At 42.5% G+C, this 26,895-nt stretch overlaps 2 protein-coding genes across 2 annotated transcripts in view; one reads left to right on the plus strand and one right to left on the minus strand.

The window, feature by feature from the left end:
- SDHC (succinate dehydrogenase complex subunit C) overlaps nucleotides 1-14,889 on the minus strand; it is a 29,730-nt gene extending 14,841 nt beyond the window's left edge. Inside the window, exons 1-2 of the mRNA XM_082834420.1 lie at nucleotides 14,762-14,889; nucleotides 7,140-7,241 (exon numbers count right to left, since the gene is read on the minus strand). Coding sequence (XP_082690546.1) covers nucleotides 7,140-7,241; nucleotides 14,762-14,781 — 122 coding nt within the window. The 5' untranslated portion in view covers nucleotides 14,782-14,889. The remainder of the gene's footprint in view (nucleotides 1-7,139; nucleotides 7,242-14,761) is intronic.
- A 3,201-nt stretch (nucleotides 14,890-18,090) lies between these two features.
- On the plus strand, nucleotides 18,091-22,069 carry MPZ (myelin protein zero; the record flags this gene model as incomplete). The annotated part of the gene is given in 7 exon segments (XM_082834636.1): nucleotides 18,091-18,157; nucleotides 20,490-20,656; nucleotides 20,865-21,078; nucleotides 21,321-21,456; nucleotides 21,614-21,674; nucleotides 21,776-21,874; nucleotides 21,878-22,069. Coding segments are annotated over 7 exon segments (936 nt in total).
- Between the last annotated feature and the right edge of the window lie 4,826 nt (nucleotides 22,070-26,895).

The raw sequence follows: 26,895 nt of genomic DNA on the forward strand, positions 1-26,895 counted from the left end.
TACAGAAAAGATGATCACTAGGAGCCAGTATGATTTCCCTTTGGAAAATTTTTTTTCAGGAAATACTGAGATCCTTTTGAACACAGATTATATGTTATTCATCTTTGTATTTCCAACTCCTAAAAAAGTACCAAGCACACTGTGAGCAATTAACAAATATCTACTGATTTAAAGTGTGTTGAATTTTTTTCTTTTTGACTGTTAGTAGAATGTTAATCAAGGAAAAGCTGAGACATAAGATATATGATTTTCAGCAAGTGACCTAACATCACGCTGCAAACAATACCACCAAAAAAGTAAAAAGCAAAGAAGATATATAAATGGCCAGTAAGTATATGAAAAGATGCTCAGCATCACTAATCATTAGAGAAATGCAAATCAAAACCGTAATGAAATACCTCTTCACATCCATTAGGATGGCTATTAAAACAACAACAACAAAAACAGCAAATCACAAATGTTGGCAAGGATGTGGAGAAACTGGAACCCTTGTGCACTGCTGGTGGAAATGTAAACAGTGCAGCCCTTGTGGAAAACAGTACGTTGCTTCCTCAAAAAATTAAATATAGGGACTTCCCTGGTGGTGCAGTGGTTAAGAATCTGCCTGCCAACGCAGGCGACACAGGTTTGAGCCCTGGTCTGGGAAGATCCCACGTGCTGCGGAGCAACTAAGCCCACGTGCCACATCTACTGAGCCTGTGCTCTAGAGCCCACAAGCCACAACTACTGAGCCCATGCACCTAGAGCCCATGCTCTGCAACAAGAGAAGCCACCACAATGAGAAGCTATGCACCGCAACGAAGAGTAGCCCCCGCTCGCCTCAACTAGAGAAAGCCCGCGCACAGCAAAGAAGACCCAACACAGCCAAAAATAAAGAAATAAAATAAATTTATATTAAAAAATTAAATATAGAATTACCATATGACCTGGCAATTCCACTTCGAGGATATACCCAAAAGAATTGAAATCAGAGATTCAAAGAGATATTCGTACACCCACGTTCATAGCAGCATTATTCACAAGAGCCAAAAGATAGAAACAACACAAAAATCCATGGACGAATTAATGGATAAGCAAAATGTGGTACATATGTAAAATGGGATATTATTCAGCTTTAAAAAGGAATTAAGGGCTTCCCTGGTGGCGCAGTGGTTGAGAGTCCGCCTGCCGATGCAGGGGACACGGGTTCGTGCCCCGGTCTGGGAAGATCCCACATGCCGCGGAGCGCCTGGGCCCGTGAGCCATGGCCACTGAGCCTGCGCGTCCGGAGCCTGTGCTCCGCAACGGGAGAGGCCACAACAGTGAGAGGCTCGCGTACTGCAAAAAACAAAACAAAAAAAAACAACAACAAAAAAAAAAGGAATTAAATTCTGACACATTCTTCAACATGGATGAACCTTGAAGACGTTATGCCAGATGAAATAAGCCAGATACAAAAGGACAAACATTATATGATTCTACCTTATGAGGTACCTAGAGTAGTCAAATTTATAGAGACAGAAACTTGAATGGTGGCTGCCAGGTGCCGGGGGCAGAGGGGAATGGTAATTATTGTATAGTTTCAGTTTGGGAAGATGAGAGGATTCTGGAGATGAACAGTGGTGATGGTTGTAAAACAATGTGAATGTACTTAATGCCACTGAACTATACACTTAAAAATGGCTAAACTGGCAAATTTTATGTTATATACATTTTACCACAATTTAAAAAAAGTAAAAAGACAACCCAACTTAAAAATGAGCATATGGGCCTCCCTGGTGGCGCAGTGGTTGGGAGTCCACCTGCCGATGCAGGGGATACGGGTTCGTGCCCCGGTCTGGGAGGATCGCACGTGCCACGGAGCGGCTGGGCCATGGCCGCTGAGCCATGGCCGCTGGGCCTGCGCGTCCGGAGCCTGTGCTCCATGGCGGGAGAGGCCACAGCAGTGAGGGGCCTGCGTACCGCAAAAAAAAAAAAAAAAAAAAGAGCATAGGACTTGAATATACATTTCTCCAAAGAAGATATACAAATGGCCAATAAACACATTAAAAAGATACTCAACGTCAATAAAGCCTGTCAAAAAAAAAAATGGACTTAGATCTATTTTATATGGTTCAAGGTAGAACTAGAACCACTGTACAGAAGATATAAGTTGTAGTAAGTTCAATAAAATGAGGGTCTTTCTGATAATAAGAGAAATTCCCAAATTGGAAAAGGGTGATAGTTCCTTTTCTCTGGAGGTGTGCAAGCATAGGTAGACATCCATTTATGAAAATACTGCAGAGGAAATTCACTCATTAGGTACAACAGTGGCTTTTAAACATTTTTATTTTTATTTTTTTATTATTATTATTTTTTTGAGCAGCACTCTTTCTTCAAATGCAAAATCCTTAAAGTCACGTTGCTTTGGTTATCCAGGACTAAGGGCCTACAGTGCAATCTGCATGTTGGCCAGCCCCACACGACTATCCGCAGAAGCTTAATGGAATATCCAAAGCCCCAAGTAGCAGTCTTAAAACCAATGAGGTTGAAGAATAAATTAAAATTTAAGAACGTTTCTAACTCTAAGTTTTTAAACTATTTTCTAACGTCCTTTAGAATGACTTGTTTTCCCAATAATGTAATCCCTATATACACTTTTGCTTTGATAAACTGACTTAATTTATTAAGAGATAAAGACTACTTCAGGGACTTCCCTGGTGGCACAGTGGTTAAGAATCCGCCTGCCAATGCAGGGGACATGGGTTCGAGCCCTGGTCCCGGAAGATCCCACATGCCGCAGCGCAACTAAGCCCGTGCGCCACAACTACTGAGCCTGCGCTTTAGAGCCCATGAGCCACAACTACTGAAGCCCGCATGCCTAGAGCCCGTGCTCCACAATGAAGAGTAGCCCCTGCTCACCACAACTAGAGAAAGCCTGTGTGCAGCAACGAAGCCCCAACGCAGCCAAAAATAGATAATAAATAATTTATTTTTTAAAAAATTTTTAAAAAAGAGTATTTCAGAAAGGGCTAACTTAACCATATACTTCCGTGCTACCTCCAAAAATCTATGAAAGTTAGCAACAGAAAATACATGATTCCAGATATCTCAGAAATCTTTCCCAGACATTTCACCTTGGAAACAGCTCTATGTTTCCTGTCTAGAGTTTCATAACCAAAGAGCAAACAAGGTAGTTTAAGTCTCATCTCATCAGCTTATTACTGTTTGTTATATGAGCTGTGAAAAAACGCCAGGGCTTTAAATATAGACTCAAAATAATTTGAGAAGTTCTTCATCATTATAATCCTCCCCCACATCCTTCAGCTCTTAAAAATAAGTTTTACCATAAAGTAGCAAGGATTGAGATCACTTATTAATCTTCTGTTTTAGTAGAATGTCCAATTTCTACTGTTCAATCAGAATTATTTCTGGAATCTGGCTTGGAAAAAATCTGAAGGGTTGTGGTATTTGTGGAGGTGGTTAAAATATGATCAGCCTCCCTGGCAGGAACCCAAGTAAAGACGGTAGCTCAGCTCAAGATGATTTGCTGAGTTAGCTAGAAAGGAGCAGATCTATAGGGGTTTTTGGGGAAGACACCAGCATAACAGCCATCAATGCTACTTCTGAAGACAACAAATTAACAGAAATAGATGTACGTATGCATATGTATATACTCACATATACACATGTATATGTGTGTATTCATACATATGTCTCATAGATCTATCTACTGAAACAGCCTAGAAGCAATGATATCCTGGTAGCAATGAGCACATCTAGCACCCAGATCTTGATTTCACAGGAGCCATCTTGAAAGAACTCCCACTAGCTAAGGCTGGGACAATCTGAACAACAAAATAAATCAGAGTAACAGTGTAACTCTTTGGGCAAAATAGGAATTGTGCAATAATAGGAAAAATATATATATACACATATTTTTTAAATTAATTAATTAATTTTTGGTTTTGTTGGGTCCTCGGTGCTGCTCACGGGCTTTCTCCAGTTGCGGCAAGTGGGGGCTACTCTTCATTGTGGTGCGCGGGCTTCTCATTGTGGTGGCTTCTCTTGTTGCGGAGCACGGGCTCTAGGAGCGTGGGCTTCAGTAGCTGTGGCTCATGGGCTCTAGAGCGCAGGCTCAGTAGTCATGGTTAATGGGCTTAGTTGCTCCGCGGCACGTGGGATCTTGCCGGACCAGGGCTCGAACCTGTATCCCCTGCATTGGCAGGCACCACCAGGGAAGCCCATATATACATAAATATATATATATATATATATATAAAAATATCTGTTCCTAGTTTCTGACACAGTGCTCCTAAAACCCTTATTAATCTCCTGAGTGATAGGGGTGCTAGGAGTATCTTTTTATTTAGTCTTTGACTCTGGTTCCTGACACACAGTTCCTAAATCCCTTGGAATTTCCTGGGTGGCAAGAGCGATCTTTGTTCTAATGAGGTGACTCTGGATGGGGGTTGGTCCCCAGAAAGACCAAACCATGACCAGAAGCTTGGAACTTTCAGCCCCACCCCCACCTCCTTCCGGGAAGGGAAGGGCTAGAGATTAAGTTAATAATTGATCATGCCTACGTGTTGAAGCCTCCATAAAAATCCCCAAAGTACAGGGTTTGGGAAGTTTTCAGGCTGGTAAATACATCCATGACGGAAAGGGAGTGCACCACCAACTCCATGGGGACAGAAGCTCCTGTGCTCAGGATCCTTCCAGACATAGAACTAACTAAAAGGGCACCTGGCTATCCATCTGTATCATTTGTAATATCCTTTATAATAAGCTAGTAAATTTAAGAAAATGTTTCTGAGTTCTTTGAGCCATTCTAACAAATTATTGAATCCACAGAGGGTGTTATGAAAACTCTTGATTTATAGTTGATTAGTCAGAAGTACAGGTGACAACCTGGGACTTGCGATTGGCATCCAAAGTGGCAGGCAGTCTTGTGGGACTGAGCCCCTAACCTGGGGGGGTCTGTGCTAACTCCAAGTAGTAAGTGTCATAACTGAATTGTTGGACACCCAGTTGGTGCTGGAGAGTTGAAAAATTGGTTGATGTGGGAAAACCCGTACACATTTGGTATCAGAAGTATCGAGAGTAGAGAGGAAACATTAGTGTCTTTCCTTTAGTTGGTGTCGTAAGAGTAGAGGAGAAGAGTTTTTCCTGTTAGAAATACTGGAGAAAGAAAGAAAGAGAGAGAAAGGGAGAGAGAGAGAGAGAGAGAGAGAGAAAGCAAGCTTTACCTTATAGTAATAAACAAGGTATGATGGAATTAGAAAAATCACAATTTGCCAACCATCACAGTAATAACTGAGTCAGGCAACTACCATCGAAAGATGCTAATGGATAAACTTCTGATGAGAAGTAGAATATTATACTCTCCAGCACCTCCCCACAAAATAAGAATTAATAAATACAATATCATTTTTCATTAACTTTACAGTGGAGAAACCTAGCAGACACACCTTAACCAGTGATAAAAAGTTACATCACCAACCAGGGACTTCCCTGGTGGTCAAGTGGTAAAGAATCCACCTTACAATGCAGGGGACGTGGGTTCGATCCCTGGTCAGAGAACTAAGATCCCACATGCTGTGGGGTGACTAAGCCCCCACACCACAACTACTGAGCTCGAGTGCCTCAACTAGAGCCTGTGTGCCACAAACTAAAGAGCCCATGTGCTTTGGAAGCCATGCATCACAACTGCAGAGCCCACGCACCCTGGAGTCTGTGCGCCACAACTAGAGAAGAGAAAACTCGCACGCCACAACTAGAGAGCAGGCCGTGCACCACAACGAAGATCCCACGTGATGCAACTAAAACCCGATGCAGCCAAAGATAAATAAATTAAATAAATAATAAATAAATCTTTTAAAAAAAAGTTACATCACCACCAATGGGATAAATCATCATCCTCTGTCACCCTCTGATAGGATGCACTAAGAAGAACATGGCATCACTTCAGAGGTATTCCTGCCAAAAACGCATAAACACAAGAAAACATCAGATATACCCCAAACTGGGAAACATCCTAAAAATGTCAAGATCATAAAAGATACAGAAAGGCTAAAAAACTGTTCCATACTGAAGGAGATTAAAGAGACAACTAAATGTAATACATGATCCTGAGTTGGCTCTTGGACCTATAAAGGACATTACTGGGACAACTGGCAAAATCTGAATGGGATCTGAGGATTAGTTGGTAACACTGGATCAATGTTAATTTTGACTGTGATGGTTGTAGTATGGAGAGTTTCCTTGAATTTAGGAAATACACACTCAAGTATTAAGCGATTGTGGTAGGCAGAAAGATGTCCACATTCTAATCCCTGAAACCTGTGAGTATTTACCTTAAATGGCAAAGGGGAATTAAGGTTGCAGGTGAAATTAAGGTTGCTATAAGCTCACCTTAAGATAAGGAGACTATCTTGGATTAGCTGGATGGGCCCAATATAATCCTTTTAAAGTCCTTAAAAGTGGAAGGGTCTGGCAGAAGGAGGCAGTTAGAGAAGAAATGTGACAATGAAGCAGGTTCAAAGTGACAGGATGGGAGAACTTGACCCACCATTGCTGGTTTTGAAGATGGAGGAAGACCACAAACCAAAGAATTTGGAACAGCCTTCAGAAGCTGGAAAAGGCAAGGAAACAGATTCTCCCCTAGAGTCTCCAGAAACGAATGCAGCCCTGCTAACACCTTAATTTTAGCCCTGTAAGACATGAGCCAGAGTTTGACCTACAGGACTGTAAGATAATAAATGTGCTGTTTTAAGCTACCAAGTTTGTAGTTAACTTGCGACAGCAGCAATAGAAAACTAATACAGGAATAATGGGGTATCATCATCACTGCACTTGTTCTTAAATCATTCAGACATGTTATAACACATTGGGAATCTGCATAAAGGTATAGAGGAACACAGTGCACTACTTCTGCAACATTTATGTAAATTTGAAATTGTTTCAAAAGAAATTTTTTTAATTAATAGGAATTACATTTTGACTTACCAGAATTTTCCAAATAGTAGTTTTGCAGGCTAGATTACCCTTCTAAGGCCAGAAGAGAGAATTTAGTCATCTTGTTATAAAAAAGGCCTAAGGGAAATAATCAGGGAGGCTATGGGCCAACCTCCAGAACTTTTATCCACTACTACTAAATTCCCTGGTTCCAGAGCCCTTACCTGTAGATAGTGACATGGGGAGACAAAGGACGGTTTGAACCAGTGTTCTTATTCCAGAACCTCTCCATCTCTTCTTTGGCTGTGGTTCCCAAAGGAACAGCACTAAAATAAAACCAAAAGGTTTTAAAATGATTAAAAGTAAACTTGGTTTAAATTTTCACATAACAAAAAGTTAAAATATAAAAAGGTAAGCTGGCTAGATAAACCTATGTATTAGGAAAACATGTTTGTCCACTCACCTTATCTTTCTGCCAAGGTTGACTCAGTTATTAATAACCTCAATCACCCAATGAGGTCATATCAGAGGATAACTCTTCTTTCCAATCCCCCAACACACAGGTCCAGTAACGGAGGCTAAACTTCTTTCTTGTTGGGCGGCAGGGCAAATATAATATTTCAAAACCATTTACATAAATGGATTACCCTTTTCCCAGGCCATGAGTGATATCTCATACATTACCACCTGCTCTCATCTGGCTCTTCAAGAATCCTTTTTAGGTTCTCAAAAATCAAGAACTGGATTCAGCTCAGTACCTCTGAATAGCTTCTTGGTTTTCCTTGTCACTGGGCTAGCTGAAGCCAACTGTTTTATTCTTTTTCTTTTCTTTTTACTTTTTTTTTTTTTTTTTTGGCCGCACTGTGGGGCATATGGGATCTTAGTTCCCCCATCAGGATCAAACCTGTGCCCCCTGCAGTGGAAGTGCAGAGTCTTAACCACTGGACCGCCAGGGAAGTCCCTGAAGCCAATTGTTAAACAGCTGTGTTCAACAATTTAACTTTCTAGGTGCCTATATTAAACATGATCTATCCCCCTCAAGAAAATATTTCCCCATAGATTACTTATTAATTGCAAAAGTTAAAAACAGTAACTCCATACTGGGGAAAAACTTAGCAGACATTTCTGTATTCAAATGATCAAAGTTAAAATCACTAATGGGACAAATGACATCATATGCTCCTGATGTGATGTACTGAGGATACAACATCATTTATGTATTACACTTGCCAAAAATGGATAACCTGAATCTAGTCATTAGAAAACAATCAGACAAACCTAACTTAAGAGACACTCTACAAAATAACTGACCTGTATTCTTCAAAAATGTCAATGTCATAAAAGACACAGGAAGGCTAAGAAATAGTTCCAGGTTAAAGGATACTACAGAAATATGACAACTAAATATAATATGTGAGCCTAATTAGATCCCGGATGGGGGACAGGTGGACTGTATTTCTATAAAGTACATTATTTGGGACAAATGGAAAATCTGGAAAACAACTGTATATCAGATAAGATTACATCAATGTTAAATTTGCCAAATTTGATAATTGCATTTGTATAATTTTACTGTGCTTTATAACATAATGCTCTTGTTCTTAGAAGAAGTTGTTTTTTTTTTTGGCCACATCACACGGCATGTAGGATCTTAGTTCCCTAACCAGGAATAGAACTGGTAGCCCCTGCAGTAGAAGCTCGGAGTCCCAACCACTGGATCGCCAGGGAATTCCCTTAGGAAAAGTTTTTAGAAGTAAAAGGTCATGATGTCTGCAACTTAATCTCAAAGAATTCAGAGAAAATAATCACAATAATTAAATTGTGCTGAATCACACTAAATTGTCAATACTAGGCCAGTTTTGACCCACAAAAATGGCAATTTCATATAGCACAACCTAAAATATATAGAGTGATAGGTTAACACAGCAAAATGTTAACAACTGATGAATGTAGGTGAAAGGTATACAGAACCTCCTTGTACTATTCTTCCAACTTTTCTGAAAGTACAAATTATCAAAATATTTCTACTATCTCTCTTTTTTTTTTTTTCCAGCAGTACCACACAGCTTGCGGGACCTCAGTTCCCCGACCAGGGATTGAGCCCGGGCCGCGGCAGTGAAAGCACTGAATCCTAACCATTGGACCACTAGGGAACTCCCTGGAAGTACAAAATATTTCTAAAATTAAATGTTAAAAAAAAAAGAACCACAAAGAGACAATTGTTGAAGTCAGTAGACTAGAAATGAATATAGCAGAAAGAAAGAGATATAAAGACTAAGGCCTGGGAGCTGCCCAAAATGCAAATCAATAAAGTTAGATATAGCAGAAAAGCTTAAAGTGAGGAAAACTGAGGAAAAAAACAAAGATATATTCTCATTCTTCCTTCTTCTACTACCAGATGAGAAAAATAAGGACCACAATCACTAAATTTTCAGCCAACCATCTACAATTACCTGCTTTCGTACATATCCCCAAAATATCAGTCAACAACCTACTGCTTTTCCCTGATGAAAAAAAGGTTAAATAATAATAATCTCCATATTTAGAAACTTACTTTCTGATACAGAGCAGAGGACTAAGGTGGGCACGGAGGCAATGATGGCCAGCACGTCTGAAAGATAAGAGAACCAACAGTCAATACACATTTAGAGATGTACTTCAGTATATCAACTTCTCTATTTTTGTACTGTATTAGACTCTGGGTGGAGGGGAAAATTAGGAATAAGATAAAAACAATAACAGTATCAGGATCTTTGAGATATTTTCTAGTTGGAAAGCTGCAACTTTAAATATCTTGAGAATAATCACAAATATTACTCACAAATGCAAAATAAGGTTTTAGCTGAACACAAATAATACAAGGTAAAAGAATAACCAGAGTTGGTAATGTTCAACAAAGAAATACAGAAAGCAAATTTTTTCAAGCTAGATCTTAAACGAGGTGATGTTTAAAAGACAGGGGTTTAAAGAAAAGAGAGGGGGACTTCCTTGGCGGTCCAGCGGTTAGTACTCCTCACTTGCACTGCAGGGGGCAAGCGTTCAATCCCTGGTCAGGGAACTAAGATCCTGCATGCCATGAGGCATGGCCAAAAATAAAAAATAAAATAAAATAAAATTTTAAAAGGGGGGTGGGTACAGAATAAGCCAGTGGCAACACCAAGTAATATACAACTTAGCCAAAGCAGACACCTGATGCAAATGGATGAATTTAAAAGGTTTAAAGAACAAGGGGTTTGAGGAGGCAGGGTCCTCAGTATTAAGCTGTCATTCTAGGAACTACCAACAAGTTCCAGACAACCTGGATGAACTTTAAGTGAAAAAGGCTGTCATATAATAGTGCAAAAAATATGAGAATGTAGATTTCTTTACTACCCACATGAAAAGGTACTTGAAGAAGGTAACACAAGTTTTCTACTAAAAAGTTGCTATTTTTGAAATGTATATATCAATACCGGAACTGCTTTTCAAGTCTGAGACTAAAATGTACCCAGGCATTCTATCTAAAGAGAATTTAACTGATCCAGCATTTACATGGTATTATGAAAAACACATGATCACTACACCCCTTTAACTCACGTTATATCGAATCTTTCCAAAGGTATTTGAGAAAGTTATCAGAGTGAAGCTCTGGGACCAAATACATTGAGATTCTACAAAAGTTTATTGTATATACACTATGTGCAAGACACTGTGGGGATACAAGATCACATTAAGATCCAATGATCTTCTAAAAAAGCTCATGATGTCCCTCATACCATTGATATTAGATGCATAAATATTTCAAGAACCTTACACTCTACACTAGAACACTAGAAGGGCCCACTATTTGAAGGAAAAATAATCCAACCAACACTTCCTTCAGCTCTTCCCTCTTTCCAGCTTTGGAGGCAAGAGATGAATACAGACATTGTGTACCCAAGGCTCCCAGAAAGAAAGAAGTGGGAACAAATCTCTTTAAATCAATTGTGACTCTGAAGTTGCAGGGCATGCATTCCTCACACCAGGCTACGTCCAGTCACTCAGCTACCCAGCAAGAGTTTGCAGATGTGGGTTGGAATCTACAGCACTCTCTGTCTAGTGCTATTGTCTCCCAGACAAATACCAATGTAAACTTTCCACAAGGCCCTAACAGAAACTAGTTGCACAACTGCATAACCTTATTTGAAATATGAGAAGAGCAGATATCTAATCTATCCTTGCCTTTCATGTGAAACCAGGAACCTGAAAAGATTTCTTTTTCCACCCAGGAAGAGTGCTTTGTATGTTATAGCTAGAAAGTAACAGTACTTTGTTTTATTTTTAATTAACAAGCCAGAACTGATTTCTAGTTAGGGCCTGTCCCTTTCTAAATGCATTATACATGTCTCCCCCAAAATGTAATCATGGCTTAAATTGTTTTTGAAACTCTTCTCTGTACTGAGACAACAACAGTAATGTAACAAGAACACTGGACAAAGTAAAAAAGCCAGACTGGAGGTCTAGATCTGCGTAAGTTGTGTAACTTAGTGAGTCACTGAGCTCCAGCTTTTTCATTTATAAAATAGGATTGATAATACCTACATTATTGGTTGTTGGGAGGACTGCAAGAGAAAATGTATAGGAAAGCACTCTCTAAACTGCAATATACCCCATACATGTAATTTAGTAATATTTCACTGGTCTCCCAAAGGTCTTTAGAATTCATATCACATTCTTTTTAAAACTCTGCAGTGTAAAAATATTCATCTGCTGAAAATGGATTTGACTTTTGGAAAAAAACAAAAGTTATTCAAAGCCAAGTCTATGTGATCAAATTGAATAAGATCCACTTTTGGTCCAAAACAAGATGTGACTATAATATAATGAATTTCTCTTGTATGCCCTCTAAACTTGATCTGATGGCATGTCAAAATTTAGTTTCATAAATGTCTGAGGTAACAGGAACATTAAAGTATTTACATAACCTTGAAGGACACAATGAAGAGCAATCATTTATATATAGAATTTCTGATTAATTGTATGAGCACCCAACTAACTCCAAAGATACAATGTTAAGTCATTCTTGATTTCTTTTCTCTTACATCCCCCCATATATATGCAAGACATCACCCAATCTTACCAATACTATCTAGAAAACTTCAGTCCATTGTTTTAGTCTGTATTCTCTTCATTTCTCACTAGGACTGTAACAGGAGCTCCTGAATTGATCTCCTAGCACCAATCTCTTCCCTATCATTCAATATTAGCAGCATTAAATTACTGAAAAATAAAGCTGACTTCATCAATCATCTGCCTGCAAGTCTTCAACAGTTCCCCACTACTTATAAGGTTCACACTGCAGTCAAACAAGGCCCTTCTCAACATGACCTGACCCAATTCTCCAGAGCTATTCTCCCACAAGCTCCCTTCAGCCCTCTATACTTCTACCACACTGAATGTTACATTACCCCCAGACAGAGCATAGTTTCTTCTGACCACATGCCTTTGCTCAGGCTATTCTCTGAGTGGACCTCCCTAGCAGCCTGATAAACTCATCCTTCAAGATCCAACAACTCCCAAATGGCAACTTCACCACTCCTTTAGCCCTACCTGCTGCACCTGTCATGCTCCCACATCACTTGTTCATATCTCTAAATCAACATTATGTTGCTTATTAATTAATCCATTTATCTCCTTTGCTAAATTTTGAGCTCCTCAAGAATAGAACTGGAATACTTTGCATCTATAGCACCTATAACAATATGACAGAAGAGGCTCAAAAAAATGATTTGTGAATTAGTATGCTTATTTTAAAAGGCAGTCTTAAGAATTTAGACTTTAAATAAATTAAACCTTGTTTTAGGAGGTGCTTCACATGTAGCATTTAATATGATGAGCAACATTCGGAGGGTTAATGACTTGGTGGCTTTGTGCTTAAACTGCATGAACATTACTAGATAGAAGCGTAGCTGTTCTTAGCTTCGTTCTCTATCTCAGTCTTGGCTTTGGCAAGTCATTCCCTGACTGACTGCCAATGGAGTCTGTGCTACTTAGCTGGTTATTCCTCCCTAGCTAGCCCATGAACTTTAGGGAGTCTACAAAATATAGAGCACTATTCAAAAGCCATGACATACAATACTGTGATAACTAATAATTTTTAGTTAACCAAGCATTAAAAATGTTTAGCCAATATTTCTCTTAAGTGAGCTCAAGTTATCACTATTTTCATTCACAAGTGAAGAAACCACAATCATGCAATCAATGACCTTGACTTGTCCCAAATAAATGGAATTAGTGACACTACTAGAACGAGAAACTAGCTCCTAGAATTTAAGGTGCCCTTTCCATAAGAGTTTTGTACTACCACTAATGAATCCTAGTGATGACAGTCCTACACAGCTCAAAATGATACAGACTGGACATACTCAATGTGTACAGTGATCCTTGGTTTCTAAGCACTAATCATGAAACTCCTAAAATGAACTGTTTAGATCCAATATGATCATTACAAGCTAAACGTTAATTCCACCAAAAAGCCTGTGACATCTTCTAAAATATGATATATCAAAGAATTCAAAAGCATTCAATTATGGTCAAACTACTTGTAATAAAGAAGGCAATCTGGCAAGACTAGCCCTGACACGCTTTAGAAAAAAAGACACAATTGTAAATAAGAGTCAGGGAGAAAAACGAAGGATTAAGATAAACCATTCCTGATCTCAGCTCCAAGAGGAATCATTCTGTCACAGAGAAAAACTAAATAAAGTCCGTCTATTTTTACACTGGGTGATTGAAGTGGAAAGAGAAATGAGAAGACATTTGGGGAAATCAGGAATTAAATCTCAACTGCATTAAAACTAACTTTCCATAACAAATAGTTTCCAAAAATAGTGCTGGCACGAAACTATGCTGCGATTTGTACCAACAGCGTCAAAAATCGCTATGGCTAGAAAGGCTCTGAGCAGAGAACGAGGCCTTGTCGACAATGGACAGTTCATAATGGAAGACAGTCTAGGGTATTTCTCAGGACAAGGAGTTGACACTACGGAGAAAAACTGGGGCATCTTTTCCCCTCACCCACCAAGTAAAAAATAAACAAACTGAAGTTCCTGGCTGCTCTGAGGCAGCAGAGCAACCACTATGGGCGCTATTGCTAATCGTCACCCCGATAGGGGTCTAGGCCTCCTGCACTCTCTACGAGGGGCCCGTTAGGAACTGGGACAGTGCCCACTCATTGCCAGCAGCTGGTGTTTGCAGGAGTAAAACGCAAAGGTAAAGTACACCAAGATCCTTCTCCTCGAGGCCCAAGCCCTAAATAAGAGAAGTTAGACCTACTTATTTTCTTGGAGCTCGGCTCTTGCTGCAGCCACAAGAGCAATCTGGGGAAGAACTATTTTAGAAGTGGGGAAAAACTATTTAAAAGTGGGAAAGCTGGGCTTCCCTGGTGACGCAGTGGTTGAACGTCCACCTGCCGATGCAGGGGACACAGGTTCGTGCCCCGGTCCGGGAAGATCCCACATGCCGCGGAGCGGCTGGGCCCGTGAGCCACGGCCGCTGAGCCTGTGCTCCGCGACGGGAGAGGCCACAGCAGTGAGAGGCCCGCGTACCGCAAAAAAAAAAGTGGGAAAACAGAAGCGGCGAGAGCCCCGCGACCCATCCGCAAGGAGTAAGGAAAAGATAATCGGCCAGGGACCCCCGAAGCCCTACATGGTGCACAGGAGACGCTAGGGGAGGGGAAGGGTCTCTAGGTTTCCAAAGCGCGTGGCCTCCACCCACAGGTCCTTTCCCTGCCGAGGCACGGGGTAAACAGCTGTTAGCAAGACGTGAGGGGCCAGTGCAGCTCTCCCGAGAGCCGCCGGCACCGACTCCCACCCCACACTAAAGTCACCTCAAACAGATCGCAGCCATCTTGGGTTCCGGCCTGGACGGAAGTGACGCCGACGGCCCCACCACCTCTGGGCGAGGGGAGGGGCGGGGCTTCTGTCACGTGACGACACCAGCTCTTTCTGAGGATTGGGAGGCTCTCCGGATCAGCCCTAGTTCCGACTCTTCGCATATGTTCTGTGCGCAGTTAGTCTCTGACCCCTCCTCTCTCAGCTGACTTCTAAAAAGTGGTAAGTTTTCCGCAGAACTGCCGCTGGCTCAAATTCTGCAGTCTACGTTTTACCTTTTTGTTTTTAGAGGTGCTTAGCACCTCTAAAAACACTCATTTTGTTTAGCACCACAAAGCAGAGGGCTTGCCCAGATTCTTCACTGAGGACTTCTCAGTCTAGTTTCACGCCTTCCTCCTCCCAGGTGGGACTAAAAAGTATTATAGGGTGACTGAGACATGCAGGGAAAAAGATACTTTCGGCTTGCAGCAACATGGATGAACCAAAAGATTATCATACTAAAGTAAGTCAGAAAGAAAAAGACAAATAACATATCACATATATGTGGACTCTAAAATATGGTACAACTGAATTTATTTACAGAACAGAAACAGACATAGAAAACAAACAAACATAGTTACCAAAGGGGAAAGGAGGAGGGATAAATTAGGAGTTTGGGATTAGCAGATACAAACTACTATGTATAAAATAGGTAACCAACAAGGTCCTACTGTATGGCACGGGGAACTATAGTCAGTATCCTGTAATGAACCATAATGGAAAAGAATATGAAAAAGAATATATATATGACTGAATCACTTTGCTGTACACCAGAAATTAACACAACTTCGTAAATCAACTATACTTAAATTAAAAAAAATTTTTTTTGTAAAGATACTTTGGGCTCCTTCCCATTCTTATGTGAACCGTCTTCACCAATACAGAGACAGTGCACAAGTTGAGATCCGTGGGGGAGAGAACCTCTCAGAGCACCATCCGAGGATGGGGAGCGTCCTCTAACCACCTCGATTAGCTTTATGTCTCACAATTCCTGGGCTTGAGCCGCTGCATGAGCTAGATGCCCACTAACCAAAGACAACGCTCCCTTGTTCCTTGTTTCAGGGCTATGTGGGTGACACCCACTGCCAGAAGAACCTGGGGTACGGGTGGGGGAGAACTTGCTTTGATTTATATGCATAAAAACAGTTTTGAGGAACCCAAGCACAGCAATCACTTCCAGAGCACTTATAAGGGAGAAAACAAGCAAGTGGAAAGGAACGGAAAAGCGCAAAAGTTCTTGAGCCTCTTTTGAGGAGGAAGGGTGAGGAGAAGTGAAGCAGACAGCCAAAGCAACTCCTGTTCAGCAATAAAAACATATTCGTTACATTAATATTCAGATCTTATTTATATTTAACGCTTATGTACTTTTCCTTTCAGGACTTAAATAGCACAGATTCATTTATTTCTACATCAAATGAATATACTATTTTGCATTTCTATAATGCTGGCAAAGAAAGCACTATTAATAAACTTCTGGACTGGAAGGGACCTTACAGACTCTCCAGCCCGATTTTCTCTCCAGTGTAGGAATCTCCTCTGTAGCGCTGCTGACAGCTGATTTTCAAGAGTGTGTTCTAACACATTCGATAACGGGTACCTCAAAAAACAAATTTCATTTAGTAAATAATTTAGTCATTAGGAAGTTGTTACATTAAAATACAGTTTTCTGCGATTGATCTTCCAGTCATTGATCTTGCTTTGGCCCTCGGAAGCTTCACATTAACAAATCCAATGAATGCCTCTTTCACTTAGTTCTTCAAATGTTTCATGTAACGTATTTGTCTTAAAACTCAGCTCTGACCATGTAGACACTCCCATTCCTAACCCCAAATACCATCCCAAAACCATCAGCAAAATTCTTATGATGTACCGGATTAAATCCACCCGCTTTGCTCTGTCATTTAAGGCCATCCACAAACTGGCTTCAACTTTCCTGTACAGACTCCTTTCCTCTGATGCCTGTTCAAGTTCCCCCAAATCGAGTAAAAATGGAGGACACCAGATCTGCCCTGAATATTCCCAAAACTTCACAAACCTACCCACCACACACACACACACACACACACACACACACACACACACACACACTTTCTTATCTCTTTGTCTTTGCTTTTGTTGTTCTATCTGCCTAGATACCCTCACTGCCAATTTCTCCTTTTCAAAATGGCATGCATCCTTAAAGGTTGGTCCACATCTAATATTGCCTTCTAGACATGACTCCCTCTTCCTCTGAACTTCATTTATTAAATGAAAGTTATTGATATTTTTGTGTTTAATCTCTGTTACATAACTTAATTTTCCTAATGTAGCTCTATGTGCCCTCACTTATACTCTCAGCACTTTGTTCATCAGTCTGCTGCATCATGGTTTATTACATTTCATTGTTAACGGGTTTGTCCTCTGATTCTCCCCTCTGCCTCCCCAAACTAAATTTTGAACTCCTTGAAGGAGGATCTTAATTTTTATTCCTCTTTCTATTACTCACATACCCACATATTCACATACTCATATATGTAACTGGCTGGCACTCAGTATAATTTTATTGCCTTGCTTTTAACTGAAATGGACTTAAACTGCAGCGTGAGGCAGTGAAGGACTTCCTGAAAAAAAGGGAAAGATCAAGGGATTCTTCCCTGGATATTTTCCCACGGAAAAAAAGTTTTTTATCTGGAAAGAATCACCCAAGATGCAAAGAGATAGGAAAAAAAAAAAAAAAAGACACCCAAAGGACTTAGTCATCTCAAGAAGCCTGTAATGTAGCCCACAGTGGTGAAGATAACAGGGATATCCTGTTTTGAAAGTTCTCTGGGGGAAACCCACCTCTAACTCCTAGAGCCCTAGGGGAGCCACTCTCAGGCATGGAGGCTAGGGAGGAATCCCTTTTCATAGCCTTAGGATTCAGGTTCCTCCACCCATCTGTCCCTCAGAGAAATGTGTTTGTGTCCCTTTTTCTGTCCCTCTCCCTCAACCCCCCCCCCCCCGACATTCCAGCCTGGGGCAGGGGGAGGCCAGCAGACACAAAGCCCTCAGTGTATGGGGTGGTATGTGTCCCCCCCCACCCCTCTACCCAGAGGACACAATGCCCCTTCTGCTCCCTGTGCTCTGCCCCCCTCCTCACCACCTCTCAACTGCACATGCCAGGCTGCAATTGGCTACTGGCTCAGGACAGCCTCCTCATACCGGGACCCTGGGGGATTTTAAGCGGGTTCCAGGAACCCCCGCTCAGTTCCTTGTCCCCCACTCTCCCAACCCCGCAGACGCTCCGGGCCCTAGCCCTGCCCCAGCTATGGCTCCTGGGGCTCCCTCTTCCAACCCCAGTCCTATCCTGGCTGCGCTACTCTTCTCCTCTTTGGGTAAGTTGAGCCACCCCAGTCTGGGGGCCCCGGGGCTCAGGTTGTCTCTCAGCAACCTTCCCCCTGCCTTCGCTGCGCTCCTCACTGCAATCAAAGAACGAGGCAGCAACAGCAGGAAGGTGCTATTCTATGCAGAGAAAAAATATATATATAGTTTGGAGGGAGGCTGTAAAGGTAAAGGTATTCTGTGAAGGGAAAAGGGAAAAGAGTGTAGAGAGCTTCCCTGAGGTGGACCTGACCGGACCCGGGTTGGAAACCAGTAACATGCCCCCAAAGCAGTGGTGAAGGCCTAGTAGGAAGCAGTGTTAGAGCTTGGTAAGGAACATGTTCAGACATCTGGGTTCTGGTCCCTACTCATTCCCTAGTCGTGCAGAAGGTACCTTAACCTTAGTTTCCCTGAAGAGAGAAGTCAGGGAATGTGATCTAAGGAAGGAGCCCAAGGTTTGTGGCCCCAACTCCTCCGATCCTTTGTCTCTTGGTACCTCAGTTTCTCTTTGTGGATCTGTTGTCCATTATGTGGGTGAACAGAGTAGAAGGGAGGTTCTGTGAGATTCTAGGGTCTTGTCTCATCTAAAGCTATCTTCCACATAAGTTGACCAGCCCCTTCCTTGCCCCACGGCAGATGTTGGGTGAGGAAGAGAAGTTCAAAGCAGGGTTATCTGAATGGATTGTTCCCTTCTCCAAACTGCCCTGAAGCCTAGTGCAGTGGGTGAGAAGTAGGGCAAATGAGGGGAGAGGAGGGAGGGCTGGTTAGAATGTCTGAGATTCTCTGCGGTCAGCTCCTTGAGTCCTAAACCTAGCAGCTACACTCTTCTGGACTGTACTGGACTATTCAGAGGTATCCTGAGAAAATGTTAAGGATAGGGAGTTGGAGAAGGGCGTGGTGAGGGAAATGGGGAGAGGGGATCTTGGAGTATAAGAGGGAGAGAAAGTTCTGTCCCACTCATAGCACCATTGAACAGAGCTGAAGGGCAGTGGTTGATATTTGAACAGGAGGAATAGAAGTTAGATCCAATGAATAACCTTCCTTGTTACATTTGGGATACCCAAGAAGGCTCGAAGGCTCAGTCCCAGGAGGTGAGTCATTGGTATTGCATGCTGAGGTGGGAGATTTGGGACTATGGACCACGGGCAGGGGTGCGGGGGGCAGTGAGGGGAGGGGAGGCATGAGCCCCCAACACTGGTCAGTGGTCAGACAATGGGTCTCTATTTATTTGATTGCTTCCTCCCTCTCCCATAGAACAAAAGGGTCTACAGTTGCCCCCAGCCAGGGCCAGCCCACACACATAATCTCCCTGGAATGGCCTTGTGTGGGTGAGTCTTGGGAGTGACCCTGGGCCAAAAGGGCCAAGAGGAGGGTGAGGAGGGTCAAAGCAGAACCACAAGGGGCTCAAATGCAGAGTCATCTGAGCTTTGGGCTTGGGGGTGCTGCTCTGAATCAAGCTTCCCCTGAGAGGGATATGAGGGCCTTCCCTCTGTGACCCCCCCCCAGTCAAGAGCAGCTGTATGGCAATCAGGGATTCAGCACTGAAGACAGCTGGGTCAGGGAAGAAGACTTACATTCTCTAGTTATCTTCAATTCTTCTGCAAGACATTTGAGTTTGTTGTACTGTGAAATACTATGTAGCTGTTAAAAATAATATTGATCTGTACGCATCAAAGTGGAACACTCCCAACAGATACATATATTCTTTTTATACATATATTCTTAAGCCAAAAAAAAAGACTATAATGCAATGTATGTTAAAAAAGAAAAGAAAGCTCCACAGAAAGAAACTATTTCTTATAAGTATATGTGTATCTTGAGTTTATGTTGAGTCTGACACATAGAAAATGGTTACACATTAAACTGATAACGTTGGTAATATCTGGGAGGGGACTACAGGAAAGGAATTGGTCAAGAGAGACTTTAGCTCTCTTTATCTCTATTGCTTGAATAGTTATAAGAAGAATGCACTATGTGTTACCTGTATAATTTATAATAAGTTTTAAAAATTGTAAAGCCTGCATCTAAGGGATAGCTTAAGAATTAGATACTGATCCAAAGGGAAAGTTAGACTTGGAGACAGAATTCAACTTCTGGAAGTCCTCAGGGGAATTCTGGTACTGCTGATTTCATTTCCTCTATGAACATGCCGAAGAGCTTGAACCAACACAGCATTTCCACTCATCTATTCAATTAGGCGAGAGAGACCTGGACCGCAGAATTCGTCATTTCTGTCCCAGTCTTCGCTTTGGCCTCTGACTCAGGCTTGACTTCCTATTGATCTCACTCCCTCTATATCCCTTTTTGGGCCCACATGTGCATCTGATTCCCCCTCTATGTTTGCAGTGCTCTCCCCAGCCCAGGCCATTGTGGTTTACACGGACAAGGAGGTCCACGGTGCTGTGGGCTCCCGGGTGACCCTGCACTGCTCCTTCTGGTCCAGTGAGTGGGTCTCAGATGACATCTCCTTCACCTGGCGCTACCAGCCAGAAGGAGGCCGTGATGCCATTTCGGTGAGTGCCTGGGGGGAATCCTGAGTTTGCATAACAGAAAGGGTGTTTCAAAGAACCACAGAAAAGAGAACTTGGGCTAAGGAAGGGGAGTAAGTGGCAATCTTTGTCACACTGACTAGGGCTGAACCCCCTCCCCAGCATTACCGTCACCAGCCCAGAATCCCTCACCCTGAAGCTAGAAATACATGCTTCCCCTCATTCCTCATAGATCTTCCACTATGCCAAGGGACAGCCCTACATCGATGAGGTGGGGACCTTCAAAGAGCGCATTCAGTGGGTAGGGGACCCTCTCTGGAAGGATGGCTCCATTGTCATACACAACCTGGACTATAGTGACAACGGCACTTTCACCTGTGACGTCAAAAACCCACCAGACATAGTGGGCAAGACCTCTCAGGTCACGCTCTATGTCTTTGAAAAAGGTGTGAGAGGAGGTGGGACGTGGGCATGGGAGGGAGTTCAGAGAGGGGATCGGGCCTCCCTGAGGGGCTGGGGGAAGGGGCAAAATGCCGGGGCTAATGCCCCTCAGGCTCTGGGAGAGTGGGCAGAAGACAGCCTTGGTTGGGATGTCTTACAACCCAAACCGCAGGGAGTAAGTGTGGGGCTAGGAACCAAAGATACTTGTCCCTGCTCATTCCGCCACTTCTTTTCCTTCCCCTTTTAGTGCCTACTAGGTACGGGGTGGTTCTGGGAGCCGTGATCGGGGGTGTTTTGGGGGGTGTTCTATTGCTGCTGCTGCTTTTCTACCTGATTCGGTACTGCTGGCTACGCAGGCAGGCGGCCCTGCAGAGGAGACTCAGGTAAGGCGCGGAGCCGACTCCCCTTCCCCAACCCACTACTCCCCATGTGGGCGGAGACTAACCCAATGGGTGGGAGGGCCAAAGGGAAAAGGAAGCCTTGACCCCTCCGTGAGGGGCTCCAACAGGGCCAAATCCATAGCACCCCCTTTCCCTGCAGTGCCATGGAGAAGGGGAAATTGCACAAGTCTGTGAAGGACTCGTCGAAGCGCGGCCGGCAGGTTAGCGGGACTTGGGGTGCCTCCAGGCAGCAGTCGGGGGCAGGATGGGAACAGGCAAGCCCCACCAGACCAGTGACTGATGCGTGCACTCCTCCCCACAGACGCCAGTGCTGTATGCCATGCTGGACCACAGCAGAAGCACCAAAGCCGCCAGTGAGAAGAAGACCAAAGGGTTGGGGGAGTCTCGCAAGGATAAAAAATAGCGGTTAGCGGGCCGGGCGGGGGGTAAGGGGTCAGGGGCGGAGGCTACCAAAGGCTCTCAGATGGTGGTCATAGAGATGGAGCTACGAAAGGATGAGCAGAGCTCGGAGCTCCGGCCTGCTGTCAAGTCCCCCAGCAGAACCAGCCTCAAGAACGCCCTCAAGAACATGATGGGCCTGGACTCAGAAAAGTGATCACCCCCTCCCCCCACCAAGGCCCTGCCAGAAAAGGGGGACCTAGGCTCCTCTATCCCCCGTCTAGGTGCTTTCCTCCTTAGCTCCCCAGCCCTTGCCCTGCCCTCACTTCCCTTTGAGATGTAAGTTTCATTCCAAAATTCATTCCCCAAGCACTTCATATTCTCCCCCACCTTCACCCCCTGGCTTTCTGGAAGCCCAGGGCTCCATCCTACACTTCACCCGCCCCAGGGACTGTGTGTTTGGTGCCCGTTCCTCTGGCGCTGAAAAGAAAGGGACCTTGCTACCCCCTGCCTCAACTCCAGGCCACCTGATATTCCCATCCCCTGTACCACCTAGCCTGTCCCTCTGACCCTCTTCTCTCTGACCCTCCCTCCCCTCCATCAGGTGGCCCAGCTGCAGACTCTGCCCTCCCAGCTAACACCCAGGTCACCCAGATCAGATTCTCCTTCAGGTTTTATTTAGGTTGTTAGTTATTTTTTATTTTTTAATCCATTCTTGTTTGTTTGTTTATCTGATCTGTGCCCATGCTCTACCCTCCCCCCATGACTGAGTACCAATGACGTCATGTGGCTTTGGCAATTCCCCACCCCCCATTAAATCCTTAATGGAGAGCCAGCCCAAGCAGAGGGGCCCCCGATCCTCAAACCTCAGCTACAGGCATGGTGCCCCCTGACCACTTTGGAGCACTGTTCTGGGACTCAAGGTCACAGGAAAGGAGAGGGAGAGACAAAGGATCTTCATAGGTGAGGGGGCTGAGGAGGGGACAAATGAGCCTTAAGAAATAGCTTTTAAATAACCAAAGAAAAAGCAGGAAAAACAAATGGGAAACGGGGGGAAAGGGAAGAGGCTGCATTCCTAGCCACAGGGGATTCTTAGGATTTTTCTACATTCTGTATATTTCTTCTCATACCCCCAAATCTCCTTAAATGTTTAATAAACACTGACATTTCCAGAAGCTGTTGCCTCCATCTCCAATTTCCTCATTCTTCTGGGAATAATCCCTGCCCCTTATCCCATCCCCAACCTCCCACCTTCCCCAAACCCTCTCCTCCCCAACTCCTTCTTCTCCCCAACCGGTTTCAGTTGTTAAGAATTTGATTTCATGGCATGGGTTACATAGTATTATGGAAAGAACTCTGAAATAGGCTCATAAGACACATTCATACATTCAACAAATATTCAGTGAGTTTGTACTATAGTACACAGCGTTCGTACTATGTGCTAAACTGTGTGTCAGGCTCTGCGTTTACATGGGTTATAACAGATTCCCTCTTCACCAAGATCTATATTTTTAAAATACCCCAGCCACTCACAAGCTGACCCAGGGCTACTCACTTGGCTTAGGTAAGCCCGTTTCTGCATTTGTAAACAACTGAGATAATGATACCTGCCCTACTGAATTCCCAGGATTCTTGTAAGAATCACAAGATTCCATCCTGTGTATGGAAACCTTTGTAAACTATAAATTGATATACAACTAAGATATTGAGGATCAGTCCTTTAAAGATGTTTCTCAATCTTGCCTAAAGGATTACACTTCACAAACTAGCACTAATCTCATTCACCCGTACAAACTCATGCACACACAACTTTGTTTTGTTGGTGCATTTTAGGTATAATATTAATAGCTCATTAGCTGGTTTGTTGGTATGCTAATGGTACACCATTAATGTCCTGGAATCCTTAAATAATTATGGAAAAACATATATATCTTTTTCCCTTGGCGGTTACTGATAGCAAAAAACCCAAGATTCTCACAAGTCAATTCTTCACCTTGTTAAGAGATTAAAGATAAGATTTTTAACAGCAGCTTTGCCAAAACCCAGAGTGCTTCCATTTATTTCAAGGGCTGTCTTCCACTTCTCTGAAAAGAAAAATTAACCCAAATTCATGTTAATAGAAAAGCTAATAGATTCCATTAGGTAAATACAAATGAAAACTACAATGAGATACCACCTCATACTCATTAGGATAGCTACTATCAAAAATAAAACAAAGTGTTGACAAGGGTGTGGAGAAGTTGGAACCCTTGTGCACTGTTGGTGGGAATGTAAAATGGTACAGCCCCTGTGGAAAATATGGAGGTTCCTCAAAAAAATTAAATACAAAATTACCATATGATACAGCAGTTCCATTTCTGGGAATATATCCCAAAAAAATTAAAATCAGGGTCTTGAAAATATATTAGTACACTCATGTTCATAGCAGCATTATTCACAATAGCTGATATGTGGAAGCAACCCAAAGGTCCCTGGACAATTGATGACTGGATAAGAAAATGTGGTATATCTATACATACAATGGTGTATTATTCAGCTGTAAAAAGAAAGAAAATTGTAACATATGCTACAACATGAATGAACTGAGAACATTACGCTAAGTGAAATAAGCCAGGCATAAAAAGACAAATACTTTGATTCCACTTATATGAGGTACTTAGAGTAGTCACAATCATAGAGACAGAATGTAGAATGGTGGTTGCCAGCCACTGGGGAAATGGGAGAATGGGCAGTTATTGTTTAATTGGGACAGAGTCTCAGTTTTACAAGATGAAGAGTTACGGAGATGGATAATGGTGATGTTGCAAAACATTATGAATGTACTTAATACCACTGAACTATACATTTAAAAATGGTTGAGAGGTAAATTTTATGTTAATTGTAGTTTACCACATTTTTTTAAATTGGAAAATAGAAGCTAATAGAGTCTATATAGCTTTTTCAGGGTGGGAGAGGAAACTGAGTCACAACTCAATGAAGTTGGGAATATCTAAGCTAAAGAGTCTTTATCAGTAGACCAGAATACGGAGCCCAGAAATGCAAATAAGTGTGGGAACATATTTTATTATAAAAATAACATTCTAGTTCAGTGGTAAATTAATGGATTATTTAACAAAAGGTATTGGTGCAATTGACATATGTATAGAAGAAAACAAGGTAAGATCTTTATCTCATGCCATATATAAAAATAAAATCTAAATATTAAGAAATAAAATACAAGTATCTGAAGGAAATAAGCATATTCATTTAATCCTCAAATGGAAAAGGCCTTTAAACAAGACAGGAAGTCCAGAAATCTTAAAGGAAGTACATAAAATCTTGAACCTCTTTAATGGCAGAATATATTACAAATGAAACCAAAAGACACTTGGTAATTGTGGAGAAAAACACAACACAAATGAAATATCTTCCTACACATAACAATTAAATATCTCCCTTATTCGCATCTTCAACTACTGTCCCATTTCTCTGCTTCCCTCTATAGCAAAACTTCTTGAACAAGTGTAGGGCACTATCTCCTACCTCCCATTCTCCCTTCAACACACTGTCCCCATCACTCTACTGAAACTGCTCCTGTCCAAGGGCATTAATGATGGCCATTTCGCCAAATTCGATGGTCATTTTTCAGTCCTCCTCACCCTTTCAGCAGCATTTAACATTAATGGCCACTTCCTCTTTCTGATAACACTTTATCTCTTGGCTTCCTTGAAACACGCTAATGGTTTTTCTCCTACGTATTTGAAAACTGCATGACTTTTTTTTTTTTTTTTTTGCGGTACGCGGGCCTCTCACTGTTGTGGCCTCTCCCGTTGCGGAGCACAGGCTCCGGACGCGCAGGCTCAGCGGCCACGGCTCACGGGCCCAGCCGCTCCGCGGCATGTTGGGATCCTCCCGGACCGGGGCACAATCCCGTGTCCCCTGCACCGGCAGGCGGACTCTCAACCACTGCGCCACCAGGGAAGCTCTGCATGACTTTTTTAAAGTAGAGATTGAAATAACCAGGAAGACATCTTTTGTTCGTCCCACACGAAGTGTGTTTGTTTATTTAAATTAAGGCTACATTTGAGCGTCACAGGGCAACAATCATCTTGAACTGAATATAGTTTTTTTCCTCTAGATAGGGCCTGAATTCTCCCTACTCTCATTTCCTTACCTGCCCAACCACCCTTAACATGAATTTGCTGCTCTGCCTTAAAACATCTAAGAAATTGGACAAATATTTATGTGTGGGAGTGAAGTTGGAGAAGGGAGGTAAAGTCAGACTACAACACAGAGCTTTTCACATTTCCTCAAACAGGCCACCAGTCATCATGTCCATCTCTGGCTATATTAGCTACTCCTTAAACCCAGAGTTCCACTGAATTTTTTGTTACCTAAAGATTAAATTGTGAAGTTCACTTCCAACAACTAGTATACTAACATAAAAATGGGAAGAAAGGGAGAGATGAATAAAATGGTTAACTTAGACAAATACATATCTAAAACAAGCAAACAGAAAATATGCCAAGTTACCACAGTCCTCATTTCTGTAATTGGTCAAGAAGCCATAATTAATATCTATGAACTGCTTCAACTACTCATTCCATATTTCCTATGTCTTCAGCCAGAACTTCAGATAGTCAGGGTTCTTTACCTGGTAGAGTGATCCAAACTTCCATTTCTGACTCAAGGTCTGTCCTGTCTTTTTTTTTTTTTTTTTTTTTTGGTTGCTATGTTAACATTTACTCTTAGGCAAGGAAGTACTAAGTGGCGCCCCAGAGAATCTCCTGGGTTCCAGAAGTAGCTCTCCTTGCTCCCATTGTGTAGCAGCATCCCAGCTTCCCTTAGGTCATCAGGATATATCACACCAGCCAGCCAAGTAATCATTTTTTTTTTGCCTCTTGGTTCAGTGATGTATAGAGCCCAAAATGACCAGGTGGCAGTCTCCTCTTCTAATTCAATGGAACCATTGTGTGTAATGGTAGAAGCATTCTCCTTTTGGAGACTAAGTCCTCCAAACCAGTAGAGCTCAAAGTTGCCAGGAGAAACAAAAATTCTGTGAGT

Source organism: Leucopleurus acutus (genome assembly GCF_964270905.1).
Source record: "Leucopleurus acutus genome assembly, chromosome: 2".
NCBI lineage: Eukaryota > Metazoa > Chordata > Mammalia > Artiodactyla > Delphinidae > Leucopleurus > Leucopleurus acutus.